The sequence below is a fragment of the Misgurnus anguillicaudatus genome, chromosome 7 (genome assembly GCF_027580225.2).
Source record: "Misgurnus anguillicaudatus chromosome 7, ASM2758022v2, whole genome shotgun sequence".
Classification (NCBI taxonomy): Eukaryota; Metazoa; Chordata; class Actinopteri; order Cypriniformes; family Cobitidae; genus Misgurnus; species Misgurnus anguillicaudatus.
The window spans coordinates 31,282,325-31,296,761 of NC_073343.2; the positions used below are offsets into that span (position 1 = coordinate 31,282,325).

A 14,437-nucleotide genomic window follows, 5' to 3' on the forward strand; every position below is an offset into this window, starting at 1 on the left:
TAAAAACAAGTACACAAACGTTGGGTTTTTATAAACAGTTTAATATATATTTTTTTTTTACATTTTACAATTTATGAGGAAAGAAAAATTTAAACCGACATGCATACCAACACACAAGCGCACACAAACAAAACTATCACAATAAAATGAATCAATAAAAATGATTGAAATCAGAGAGCGGTTTCTAATTATTTTTATGTACAGTTTTTAAGCAAAATATGATACAATCAAGACATCAATTCAGTGTCTGATTAAAAATCGTAAATGAGAAAAAAAACACTGATTTAAAATCCATCCTGGAAATAAAGATATAATGCAAATAAATGTTTTCTCTGGGTTTGCAGTCATCTACACTCTCTTCAAAATATCAATAAAAAAGATTAAAATCAATTAAGCTTTTACAAGAGAGGAAAAATAAATTATCTAACTCCAAAATAATTCAAAGTACTTAAAGGAAAAGAACAATCCTTTAAAAAAATAACATTCCTTAGAAAACTTCAAGTACATAGATGTTTTCCAAATTAAGTCAAAATTATCGTAAAGGCCATTTAGATGTCTTCCTTCCCTCCTCAGCACCTAAACTGGAGACGCTGTCTTTAGCATCACCGTCTCCATAACGTGAACGGCACAATATTTTTAAGCAAGAACAAATTTGTAGATATTATTATTTCCTTTCGTAATCCCTCACCGCATTGGCTCGATATCTACGCACTTTCCCCGATATTCAGCTCAGACACTCGGCTAATCATAAAAGCATAAAGAACTTAGTATTTCATCACTGTCATATTTTCTACACAAGCTAAAAGAGCAAAAATGCAATAGGCTATATAGTGTGTTATCGAGTCTCAACCATAATTCAAGTTAATTTTTTTTGTGTGTTTGATGAGGTTTTTTGAATTTTTAAAATAAACGTGTGCTCTTGTCAGAGACACATAAAAATGTGACGTGTCACTCAAAAGAGGCACGTGCACTAATTAAAAATACACAATAGAGATAAAAACCAAGAGACTATTATGAATGCTGACAGAGCTGTAAAATATGTAAGTTTCGTTGCTTTTGAAATGTAAGGCATTCGCAAAGGTAAGTATTTTAAATTTAAAATAGTTTAAAACGGCATTCGATGTAAGAATGCACGTTCTGTAAACTTTACAGCAAAACAAGTTTACCATGCGCGCTGATGATTTCGCAAACTACTACTACTCGCAAAAAAACAGAAGAATTCAAAACAAAAAGATGTTACGGAAGTTAACTCATCCAGAGAAGTATCTCAGTATGACACTAAACATAATTCTGGTTTACTCTTTAGTTTGTGACCGACCACAGTGGTATGACAGTTGGTCTTTGCTCTAACGGTTTGACTGCCTCACTTCCAAGGTTAAGGTGTTAATCCTTTCAAGTTTACTAGAACTCAAATACTGTAATTTAGCTTCACTTTTTTGGCTGTTGGTTATCTCGGTTTCTGCTCGCTGCTGTATTCTCTCTGCGAGCATCTGATGAGGTATTTTTCTTCACATTCTCTTTGGGCGGGGCTTTCGTTGCGCCATCGTTAGATGCGCTGTTCTTGGTAGGTGGTGGTTTCTGATTGGCCGAGGCAGATTTGGATGACCCAGCGCCAGATTGTTGATTGGACGACATGGCTTTTGATGTAGTTGGGGCGACGGTCTTATCAGTTGAGGTTGTTTTTTCCACACCTCCAGCAGCATGTTGATTGTCTGTAGAAGCCTTGTTAACCGGGCTCTGTTTGGATGACGACGTCGAGTTGTGTCGTCTACGTTTCACTTCGTCTCCTGTGGAGAACGAGTGTGCTTTTCTTCTTCCTCCTTCCTCTCCCATCGGTGGCTGGAAAGTGCAGATAAATTTGTTTTAATTTAGATGGCATAAGACTAAATATATTAACATTAATTACTTTGTTTTTGAAATGTTTATTGTTACTAACTGCTTAAATATAAATGGTTGCCATGTGGCTATTAGGATTAATCGATGTTGCATTTCTGCTTAAAGAGTACGCATAGCATACACCAATACTTATACTTACATCTACTCGGAAATCATCAATGCTCTTGAACTTCTTTAGGTGTTCCTGAAGTTTGGGGTCAATGACCTGATTTTTTACCCGGGAATATTTCAGGAAAGCCCAGAATTTCTCCAGTCCATATAGCTGACCTACACAAACACATTAATCCAAATACATCAAATGTAAGCAGACAGTGATAACTCTTAATATAGAAAATAAAAACTTAAATGAGTAAATTTCACCAACAAAGCTTCAGGCTTATGATGGGTCATATGCATCCTTGCTGACTGTTTAAATAGCACAATAAAATATATGCAGGGTTTAACATGGTAAAATTTTTTTTACGAATAAAGCCCGAAGTATAGTCTGTATTTTTACGTGTACGCGAACATATGTGCATGCAAAGTATAGTCTATTTGACTCGTATATGTAAACAGACGTTCGACGCATGCGCATTGCGACAAACGCAATGCATCTCATACAGGCTACATACTACAATCTCGTGTACGTGCATATGCGGCCTACGCGTACAAAGTATTCAGGGTTTTAAAAATCCGATGGTGCGCGTAAAGTACGCATGCACTCTTCTGATGACGAAAATTGTGTCATGTGCACTGTATGCGGCCGCTCATGTACGCATAAACAATTTACCATACTTCGGCCTTAATACAAATTTACTTGCACTGCCAACTTTTTCACTGAAAAAAAAAACACATACATACATACATTTAAAAAAAAAATGTGGTTCAGTATTTTTTGCAGTAACAGCTGGAAATTATACAGTTGTAATATTACACAATAACAGTTATCATAATAACACCGCAACAAAATCGGTTTACTTTAAGGGATTTGTTGTGTCACACTGCATCTAGTGCGGACAACATCACTTATTATAATGGGTTCTGTTGTTTTTTGTCGTGCCACGCTGCTCGCGTCCAGTGTAGACATAATGCACCAATTCTCCTAAAAAATTATGCCAATATAATATTCTACATATGCTAAGTCAACCGTCTCTAAACTCTCTTTAACCTCAACGTCCTGAACATGTCCTACATCCCTCTACAAAACACCTCACCTTTCTCGTAGTCACGTAAGGTCTCCTCCTGAAAGTCCTTAAAGATATCCGGTCTGAACCTCCTCTCCAGTCCATAGCTGTAGAACCGGAACAGACACTCCAGTCCATACCTGCAACAATAAATAACATTTAAAATTAGAAAAATATACTCTTGGCTTTTTAGTTAGCTTTAATTGGTTTTAGCTTTCAGTTAACATTTACTGGTGTGATCATTTCCATCTCTTAAAATTTTGCAAATACATGCAAAAAAGAGAAAAGAATGATATAGTTTGGATAAACACTGATCTTATGGGATTACTCCACTTTCATAAAACAAAATCCCGATAATTTACTCACCCCCATGTCATCCAAGATGGTTATGTCTCTTTTTGTTCAGTCGTAAACAATAAAAAATTTTTGAGTTTTTTTATAGTGGATTTTATTAGACCTTAACAGTTTACAGTTTCAATGCAGCTAAAATGAAAAAAACTTGTTTAGCAAAACAAGCGTCCTTTAAAAAAAAAAAAAATGTACTTTTAAACCACAACTTCTTATCTTGCACTAGCCATATGACACGCCAGAGCGACCTTACATATTAGGTAATCACGAAAAAAAGGTTGCGAGTTACATACTATGTAAAAAGCACACTTGCGGAATAAGGGGTCGTTCACATATCAGGTCTTGAGGTTCGTAATTTTACATGTAGTATGCATGCTCATAATGCAAGCGACGCGGTCGCGACGCACACTCGGTGCGACACGTTCGATTTTTTCAGGCACGTCCACGCTGCATCAAGTTAAAAACATCAACTTTTCAGAATGCCGCAAGCGCACCGCAGGTCAGGTGACAAGAACCTCAGCGCCTAGCGTTTTCCGCGCATTAAGGCACGACATGTGAACGGCCCCTAAATAAATATTCTGACACAAAGACATTGATTAGAATCATTTCACATACAACAACGTCTGAACCAGGGGTCTCAAACTGGCTTGGGGCCATTTCTAAGACAGACATTTCATCGGGGGGCCGCAGAGTTATTTTAACGTTCAAAAAAGTACAATATTTCTGTTAATGTCATGTTTAATTTCTATTATTTAATGTATAATAATACTTGAAAATATATAAGGAGTGGTTTTATCTTTTTAATATACATTATTTTATAAAAGTAGCCTAAGTAAATCTTTTCTTAACCTTATCTTAACTAAGACCTATTAAAACCTTGCCCTAAACTAACGGCGCATTCAAACTTGAACGTTTAAATCAAAAATCAAACGAATTTAAAAACAAAGTGAATAAAAATCTTTCTGCGGGCCAAATTATGTTAAATTTTTGAAAGGTGACGCGGGCAGCAGAGAGAGGGAGGGCGGGCCGCAAATGGCCTGTGGGCCGGGAGTTTGAGACCACTGGTCTGAACGGTCCTCTCTTGTAAACACTGGAGCGGTAGTTTTGCATACGTCATGCGTGACCTTTCAACGTGATTACGTAATACGTAAGGTAACACTGCTGCATCACAAGGCTAATGCAAGATGAGAAGTTGTGGTTTAAAAGTACATATTTTTGTGCAAAAATGCCGATCGCTTCGCTAGATAAAACCCTTATGCCTCGGTTTGCAGTTTTAAACTGCATTAAAAGGTTCACTAAAGTCCACTATATGGAGAAAAATCCAGGAATGTTTTCCTAAATGTTTTTTATTTCTTTCCGACTGAACAAAAAAGACACAAATCTTGATGACAGGGGTGAGCAAATTATCAGATTTTTTTTAAAATAAAAGAAGTATTCCTTTAAATGACACTATTCCTAAAAACTCATTTAAAGTGCAAGAGAAATATTGTAGAATGATCACAATGTTTTTAAACAGTCTTAAGTGCTGAATAATTTGAGGTATCCAACATTTTTCAGATGATTTATGAAAAACAGATGTGAAAATGTTTATTATTTTTATTTTATTCAGCTCAAGTCCCCTCACCTGTAGTTCTCCTTGCTGTCCTCCACGGCGAACTGCTTAAACTCTTCATACATCTTCCTGTTGAAGTTGTCTCTGAGGAAGAACGACCAAAACCTGAAGAGCGTGTTCATCTCCTGAGACTGACCGACCCCCAATCGCTTCCTCTCTGAAACACACAAAACATCCACATGAGGAACCGGCACGATGGCAACAGAAGACCAATACAACGACTTGTTGTACAGCAAAACCATACGATCATTGTACCATTGAGGCAGCGTCGGCGGTACTTGTGGTAAACTTGCTGGGTGAAGCCGTTTTCTCTCAGGAGCTCGTGGGATGGATGCCAAAACTTGGGCAGGGACTGAGGGGTACAGCCGTAACTGCCTGACAACGCTGGAGCTCCTTCTGATGGAGACGCATTTGAGCTGCTGTAAAAGGAAAGCAGGCGATTAAGTTAAGAAAATCAAACAGCGACTGACATAACATCAGAGTTTAAAAGGCACAAAATTCGCCACAAACCTGATGGAGGAAGTGCGGGGTCTGTGTTCACGTGAGTCCATCACCCAGCCTACATGGCACTCCAGAGGAGGGTTAGAACTGTGACGAGTTTTCCTCTTTCTGGGTGTCTACAAGGATGGAGAAATAAAAATAAGTACAGTGGAAAAGTCAGAGGCAATGGTATATCTCATTATTAGAATACAACCACACTTAAACCTAAATGAAATCCTAATTTCTATTCTGATGACTTCAAGATTTCAATCTCCTCAAAAGAGTTCAAAATGCGTTGTTTAGTGTCATTAATTAAAGATTATTATAACTTAGCTAAAACATCAAAGCTGGTGGTTGCCCAAAACATTTGCACAATACTGTATGTCTAGACAGAATGTGCGACTGTGGCACGCCATTACACAATCTGGTGAATTATAAGAGCGGTCTTGGCAGGTTAGCAAAAAACTTACATAAAAGATCTCTTTAATTGTTAAGACACCTGGTAGTGACGTGCGAGTCAAGGTCCCACTTTTATAAAATATTTGGCCCGCCCCGCACCCATTAAAATAGACATACCAGGCATTTCTAATGTAAATGAAAGCCTAAAAGTGCTTGGAAACAGCCATTAGATTACATTGCCCTGTAAAGTGTTAACAGCATATTCTTATGAACCATTGAAACCAGTATGGTCATATTAATATAGATAAAAGATAATGATAAACATTTTAAAGCAGTGTTTGTATTATCTATTCACAAATTCCCAACCTTAATTTCTCCCGCATCTCTTCTTTCATCTTCACTTTTATTTTTCTGTTTGTTTTGTTGTTGTGACTGGCAGCGGGAGCTGCTATGGCGCTTTCGTGACGCCAAAGGTTTGTGGAAATCAAGTTACGTTGCTACGTAATTTAACCTTATCAAAGAAACTAATAAAATATGAAAATATATATTTTTCCAAATATGTAATATAGGCTATTGCACGCAACATACATGTTTTTCTTTGTTTTGTTTTTAATGATGCGCCCCAACGCGCGGCAATAAAGTGCCAGGGTGATTCTCACGAAACCATTGAAACACCACGGCACTAATGATTTTAGCTTTAAAATGTGTAATATAGTAACATTAAAAAGCATAAAAATTAACACAATACTGTGTTCTACCTTGCACAATGTGTGATTTCAACATAAGAATTTATAATTGTAAATTTTATCTCATTTTCTGCTGAAATTCTCATTACCGCAATGTGTCCAGCTGTGTTTGAACATGCGTTATGTTGTAATTTAATCAAATTAACACAAAAATATTAAGAAAAAAATAAATGGATGTTTTGCTAGACTACTTTAGATGACAGAAAAAATATTTACTGAATATTCATGTATAATAATAATCAAGAAAAATTAGGAAAATGATGTGTCCATGCCTGATGTTCTCATTCTCCGCAACACTTTTTGAGAACAGTTTAAGCACACATACAGAATTTTAATAAAGTTTGATTTTGAGTGACCAAGCACATGGACCAGTTACTTCAAGATGGCTACCAGGTAAGACAATTTTTTTACAGTTAATTTGAAATATTGTCTTGTCAGAATGCTTACACGACATTTTGATTATCATTACCGCAACAGATGCTTATTAAATGTTAATTTAATTAATAGAAGCATAATACTTTGATTTGAAATGCATGTGCAGAATCTCCAAATTATGTTCTTTCAGGTTTGTCATGTCATTCTGAAAATATGTCAGTGTTGATGTTTTCTGACTGTTGCGGTAATGAGATTTTTTAGGACTAATTTTTTTAATTATGTTACAAAAAGTGTTAAATGATACGTAAAAGTTTTTAAATTAATGTTCCCATTTACTCCAGACTTTGTTTTTCAATGTCTGGTGGGAAAAAAGTAAATTTAAGCAATTTTTACATTTTCATGCTTGACATGTTTAAAACCAAGTTTTCGTGAGAATCACCCGCCAATTGTTTTACCCAACCTGACCCGTAGGTTGCCCGCGGTTTAAGAGACGACCTGCGAATCACTAATGCCTGCGCATCCACACACACGACCTTCTGACAACAGAATAATCCGTAAATGTGGCAACTTACCTGTCCGTCAAGATTTCCACTGTCTTTAATGACAGGGTAAAAGCGTGGGGTTTTGGTGGGGTCCTGTCTGCCAGGGGTACGTGGGGTACGAGGGGTCCGTGGCACACTGGATTCTTCTGGGACATCCTCGGGAACAGAATGAGCCAAGCTACAATCATCTACAGCAGAAACAAAGACATCCAGACATAAGTTTGAAAAAAAGAAAGAAAATTGAGCTAAAGTCATTTTTTTGTGATTTACTGTTTTCTACATAAAATCCTCCTACATAATATAAAGAACATTGCGTGAAAGTATAACCTTGAGTAATATCTTGAGTAAGGTCATGTCAAAGATTGAAATCAATGTGAAATCAAACTCTGATGCTTCCAATAGAGGGTATGCACGTGACGTCACCTTCGGCGAAAGTGACTACGGTTATGCCCACTGAGTGGCAAAAGACAGAGCGGCAGCATTTGAGTACAGTGTGAAATCAGAGAAAACACAGGGAAAACACGGCTAAATAGGGCAAAAAGCTATTGTGCGATAGACTGCACTAACAGATTAACAAGAATTCGGAGCTATCGTTTTACAGACTGCCAAAAAACACCGAATGGAGAAGTAAATTGATCGTGCATGCCAACGTCCACAGACCACAGGTGGGTTGAGAAGTTGCTAGGGTCACTATCAAGCACGGGTTTTACTTTCTACTTAAAAGTATTTTTTCATGTTTTGTATTTTTTCAGTTTTTTTTTAAACCATACATTCCAAATTATATTTAAATAATTTTTATTCTATTACATTTCACAAATACAAGTTTTTGTTTACATTTAATATTTAAGTACATTAATGTACTTATACTCAAGTAAAAGTACACAATTTTAATGTTATTAGGTATTTATTTTAATATGCAATATAAAAGAATACACAGTATGATTTTATGCTTTAGAATGTAGTAAAGTTAAAATTTTCCGAATACAAACACCCTTATAAAGCACAGATGCTTGGAAAATGTAAATAACGTAACTAAGTATTGTCCACCTCTGCTATCAAGTCCAACTAAATTCAATTTAAGCTGATAATAGTCAGTTTTACTGGCATTTTCGCAGCAGCCGCTATGAAAACCCGACATTTTGTTGCACGTTTTGCCACTCATCAGGGCGAGCTCTCGCGTGGTCACGTGGAAAAGTGACGTCAATGAATACCCTCTTTTCCATCTTTAGATTATGAGACTTTTTACAGACATTTCTTTTATTTTCTCATATAGATAAGATGCATGCAATCATCTGTTTGAGACGGTGGAGGGGGCGGGACTTCCTGGTTGGGGTCAATAGGAATTTTGGGGTTCAGATTTTCAAACTCATCTTTGCTGATCATGTTGAGCTTTTTGAAGTTCTCCATATCCTAATAATAAGAACAAGACAGACATGTAAAAGAAAATAAAGATGTTGCAGCAAGAGAGCCCTTCTGCATAGACACGACATACTGTACCACAAAACCAGTCATAAGGGTCGATTTTCTGAAATTGAGATCTTTCGAAAGCTAAATAAATAGGCAATCGATAATTTTGAACCATACAATGTATTGATAGCTATTGCTACAAATATCTACTTTGGACTGCTTTTGTGCTCCAGGGTCATACACACACACACGCCTTTAAACATTGTTAAGTAATGGTTGTGACTCTTTTTGAAAAATATATGGGCTTTGTGTTTCTACCTCAACAAAGTCTTGATGCTTGAATACAGGCAGTGCCCTTGAGTAGATTTACCAGCAGCGTTTCAGAAATTACATCTTTATAGTCCATCAATCTGATCATAAATGACCATTTGGCCATTCATAGAATAATAGATGAATGATGCACCTGCAGCACTCAAAATCTTTTAAGCCTATCAGGGGTTTCTAAATTGGACGTGATGCAATGTATATCTGCCATTTGTAAAGCATAAAATTTACATTAACAGAGAGCTAAACGGTCTGTATGTTTCCTGGTACAGTCTGACATGTAAAACTGATTGATATAAATGCATGTGGTGGCAGGTGAATCCATTTAGCTCATGCATAATTTATAGTAGGCTACATAGATAATGTTAATGAAACCCTCCCCTATATACAAGACCATTTTAATTTGATCTCAAAGTACAAATAATAAAACCAACTTCAAACGATCTAAAGAAACACTGCATGTGCATTTCTGTTGTTCGGCACAGCTGTTTATCAGATGTTATTGTAGACCTTGGCACAGTTAACACAGGTGTTAAAACTCTCATGAGCGGGTACAGGCATTACAAAAGACCACGTATAACTAGGGATGGGCACCGAACTCGGTACTTTTATAGGCACCGACCGAATTGCGTCGGTACTACCCAGCATCGATTCATATAAAATCAATCGGTGCTCAATTTCGGTACCTGAGAGAACATGTCAGCGCGCCGCGTCTGGTACGCGCGCGCGCGAGAGAGAGAGAGAGAGAGAGAGAGAGAGAGAGAGAGAGAGAGAGACTGTGTGGGAACTTGGTGACACCCCTTTGCAACTTGCTTAATGGCTAACAAAAAGCAATCTAACGTGTGGTTAAATTTCACAAAAGCAGACAATGCTACCTGCAATATTTGTAACAGTAAGTGCAAGGCAGGCAGTGGTAATACATCCAACCTGAGGAAGCACTCACACAATGTGTATTTAAAAGCACAAGAGGGCTTATTAAGATGCGTTTTCGTCGATTGGATCACAAGTGGACGAGAGAGACAAATTTTGTAAACACCTGGTATTTATCAACACCAGTCCGTCTCTTTTGTCCACTTTCGACCGCTTCTGATTACTTTGAGTGGTGGTCCGTGGAGACTGCGGGGAAGTCCCTCTGCTTTCGTTTTAACGCGAGCTGGAGCTGACTGTTTAAATGGACGCGAACTAATATGGCGCTGCTTGTGTTTGAAGTAAACATGCTGCACAGTGTTTTGTACATGAATATGTTGGCGCTTTCTCGGATTTTTCAGCGCAATTAATGAAATAAGATCGCGCAAATTTCATGCGCTCGCAAAATGAAACTGCGGAGATCAGCCGCTTTTAGTTTTATCAATGAAAGCCTAAAAGACTGTGTGTTCACGCTAAAAGTCAGAAATGACGTAAAACTTTGTGCTCAATACCTCAGATTAGATAAATGGACGGAGAGAAGGTGGTCCGTGTGGCTGTTCCAACACATTAAACCACATGCAGACCAAATGCCAATGCTGGCCAGCTTGGCAAAAAAGTATCTGTGTCCAGTCCTCTTCTACATCCTCACTGTGTCCCTTGCTGTAGAGAACACTCGCTCTGTATTGTTTTCTACATAAAAGTTTACTTTTATGTTGCTTTTATGACGTTTATGTTCATTGATCATTTGTCTTGCTTATATATTTTATTTATTTATTTATTTATTTATATGTAAGACATAGGCTATGCCCTGGATGTTATAGGGATTTTTTTGTAAAGATTGTGTGTATTATTAAACATTTTGACATAAATAACAAAATGTTGAAAATGAGAGGTTTGGGCTTATTATGTCCACTGAAAGTCACTTAAAGGTGCAGTGTGTAATTTTTAGAAGGATCTTTTGACAGAAATGCAAAATAATATACAAAACTATATAATCAGGGGTGTATAAAGACCTGACGTAATGAACCGTTATGTGTTTATTACCTTAAAACGAGACCTTTTTATCTACATATTCTGAGGGTCCCCTTACATGGAAGTCACCATTTTGTGCTGCCAGTTTTCTACAGAAGCCCTAAAGGACACTTTCTTTTACTAAGTTGTCTCCAACAATGAAATGTTTGTCCAGTGGCGGCTACCGTAGCTTTTTTATGTGTTTCAAAAGCGAGGGGTGAGACATGGACTAAGCCGTTGGTTGCAGTTCGCAACCTCACCACTAGATGCCGCAAAAATGTAAACACTGCACCTTTAAGTCAGAGTAAAGTACCGAAAAAGGTACCGCTGGGTACCGGCATCGAATTTCAGGTACCGGAATCGCAACCGGTACCGGTAAAAATGTGAACGGTACCCAACCCTACGTATAACACTGTACCAGCACTGTACAGATCAAACATCAGAAATGTTTCATTTTAGATAAGAGTTCAATTTTTTCATTTAACTATTCACTATACAAAATCCCTACTGATGGGAATTACTCTTGCAAAAAAGGCAATACTTGTAAACTGGAAATCACCAGATCCCCCATGTTTCAAAGTTTGGATGAATGAACTGTTCCATGTTATACAAAAGGAAAGGATACGTTCCCTGGACCCTAAATCCCAACGACAATTCCAAAAAGTATGGCAACCCTTTGTGGATCTCCTTAAACCAGAACAGTGATCCATTATCATTCATTCTGATTGTACTATTTGTCTTTGAAATGTAATTTTATGTCCATCCATCTATCCATCTTCCCACCCTTTTTTCCTTTCCTTTCATATATATATATATATATTTATATTTATTTATTTATTTATTATTTATATATGTATTATAATTTTTTTTATGCAAAATAAAAAAATAAAAAACCTATTCACTGCACAATTAAAGTTTATGGTTTATAAGCTAGTGGTGTAAGAAAATATCGACACATGTGAGTATCCCGACCACTAGACAGCATTCTTATCTCTGAACTTAAACAGTGACAGGAATTACTAGCAAAGGGGTGCACCAAAAATTTGCTAAGATTTGCATACGGTGGTGTGTTCTCAATGAGAGCTTTCCTAAAATTATAACCTTATATTTCGAAAAATCCCTATATATTTTCCAGACTTACAATATTGCAATGTAGCGCAAGATATTGCCCCGCAACCCATGTATCGTGAGGGATTTTGCCGATACACAGCCCTAATATAAGCAATCTTTCCCATTTGCCATTATATTAAAAACTAGGGCTGCAAAACGATTAATCGTGACTAAACGTTTGCAGAATAAAAGTTTTTGTTTACATCATATACGTGTTTGTGTGTTTGTACTGTGTATAATAATTATGTATACATAAATACACACAGATGCAAGTATATATTTAAGAAATACTTGCATGTGTATATACATTTATATATATAATTACAAATACTTACTATATAAATCTGTTTTTCCTTAAAATTATACATGCATGTATGTGTATATATAAATAATAAAATTATACACAGTACATACACGTATATAAACAAAAACTTTTATTCTGCAAACGATCCGTCACGATCAATCGCTCTGCAGCCTTATTATAATATTACAAAAAGCATACATGGGACACAGTCTATAAAACCAAGCTAGATATTTTTTGTGATTTACTGTTTTCTACATCCTATATAAATGTAAAGAACATTGTGTAAAAATACAACCGTGATATATTTAATACTGACAGAGTAAGATCATGTCAAAGACTGAAATCAAACTTTGATGCTTCCTAACTCATCATTAAGATTATCAGACTTTAGACTTGATTTCACAGACAAAATCACATGTGAAATTTTTATTATCATAACTAAAAACGTCAAACTCTTTAAATGCAAGTTAGAATAAAAACAATAAGAACAATTTAAAAATGTAAATACTGTAATAAAATTGAAGTGGTTTTAGTTTGCGAGATAAACCCTCTTACATAGGTTACATTTTTACTATGCTCACTATTACAGTTAATCTTAACTGCTGTATTCTGCTGTTTATGTTTTAAGACTTTTCTGTGTTTTTTTTGCTGCTTCTATTAATGTAAAGCTGCTTTGAAACAATTAAACAATTGTGAAAAGCGCATCAGCTCATTTATGTTGTGATATCTCTTCCTAGGCAAATCTTTCAGCATATTTTTGTAATCACAAGAGTCAACGTAGGCCAAATATTTGCAGTGGAAAATTCCCATATTTCTGCTGAGTGTGAACATTTATCTGAAGCCAACATCTGCTGAACTAACACCACATTCAGCACAATCTTCTAGTCTACATTTAAACTCTGCCAAACTCCCCCACCCCACCAAAAACACTTATGAGATTGGATTATTTCTCATCCGCTTTAAAAAGGATGTGTAAATAGTTTAGATTTGTGAATTACATCCCTGATCTCACCTTGGCATTGGTACAATCTGGCTGGCCATCTTCTTCAGTCCATAGATCCTGTTCGTAGTAGAACAATCCATCGTTTATGGCTTTGGCGAGATCAGCTGTAATTTTGGCACGTGACACGTGGTTTCCTGTGCGATCGCCCCCGGGGTGTTTCTTCAGGTGAGGAGGGGTCTGAGTAACGATCAGGATCTTGTTTACATCACAGTCGTCGAGTTCGTCATCAGAGTCGTCATCGGACCAATCGGTGAAGGTGTTCTTGCGAGGCGCGGCCAGCCGTTCCATTTCCTCATCAAACAGGAAGTCCAGTTCCTCCTGTTCGGCCTCAGGCTGCTGCTTTGAGCTGGACTTAGCCGATTCTGGATGTTCCTGAAGCAAAATACAAAACCATTTTTTAGGAATTGCAGCTACGTCAGAGATAGAGAGCTGTTTAACAAATTGTGTAATTTAAAGTGATACTTCAGCCAAATATCAAAATAACCCCATGATGTACTCACCCTCAAGCAATCTGACATACATATGTCCATCATCTTCACACAAGCACATTTGAGTTATTTTAGTAAATGTCCTTGCTCTTCCAAGCATTTTAATGGTAGAAAACAAGTATCAGGGAACAAATTCTGACTTTAAACCCCAAAAAGTGTATTCATTCTTTACAGAGTTAATCCACAAGACTCCAAGGGATTAAATAAAGGTCTTCTGCGAGTAATCAATGCAATTACGTATGAAAGATATTCAGATTTCAAACTTTATAAACTAGCTTCCGTTAACGGCGCCATCTTTTCGTGTAGTGAGTCCAAGATGGAGG

At 36.8% G+C, this 14,437-nt stretch overlaps 1 protein-coding gene across 2 annotated transcripts in view; it reads right to left on the minus strand.

Moving 5' to 3' along the window:
• Positions 1-20: 20 nt before the first annotated feature.
• Positions 21-14,437, minus strand: part of larp1b (La ribonucleoprotein 1B) — a 37,999-nt gene continuing 23,582 nt past the window's right edge. For both annotated transcript variants that reach the window (XM_073869730.1, XM_073869729.1), the window contains exons 10-18: positions 13,636-13,987; positions 8,847-8,971; positions 7,592-7,742; positions 5,530-5,636; positions 5,275-5,438; positions 5,032-5,176; positions 3,090-3,199; positions 2,036-2,163; positions 21-1,839 (exon numbers count right to left, since the gene is read on the minus strand). In XM_073869730.1, the coding sequence (XP_073725831.1) occupies positions 1,429-1,839; positions 2,036-2,163; positions 3,090-3,199; positions 5,032-5,176; positions 5,275-5,438; positions 5,530-5,636; positions 7,592-7,742; positions 8,847-8,971; positions 13,636-13,987 (1,693 nt within the window). In that variant the 3' untranslated portion in view covers positions 21-1,428. The remainder of the gene's footprint in view (positions 1,840-2,035; positions 2,164-3,089; positions 3,200-5,031; positions 5,177-5,274; positions 5,439-5,529; positions 5,637-7,591; positions 7,743-8,846; positions 8,972-13,635; positions 13,988-14,437) is intronic.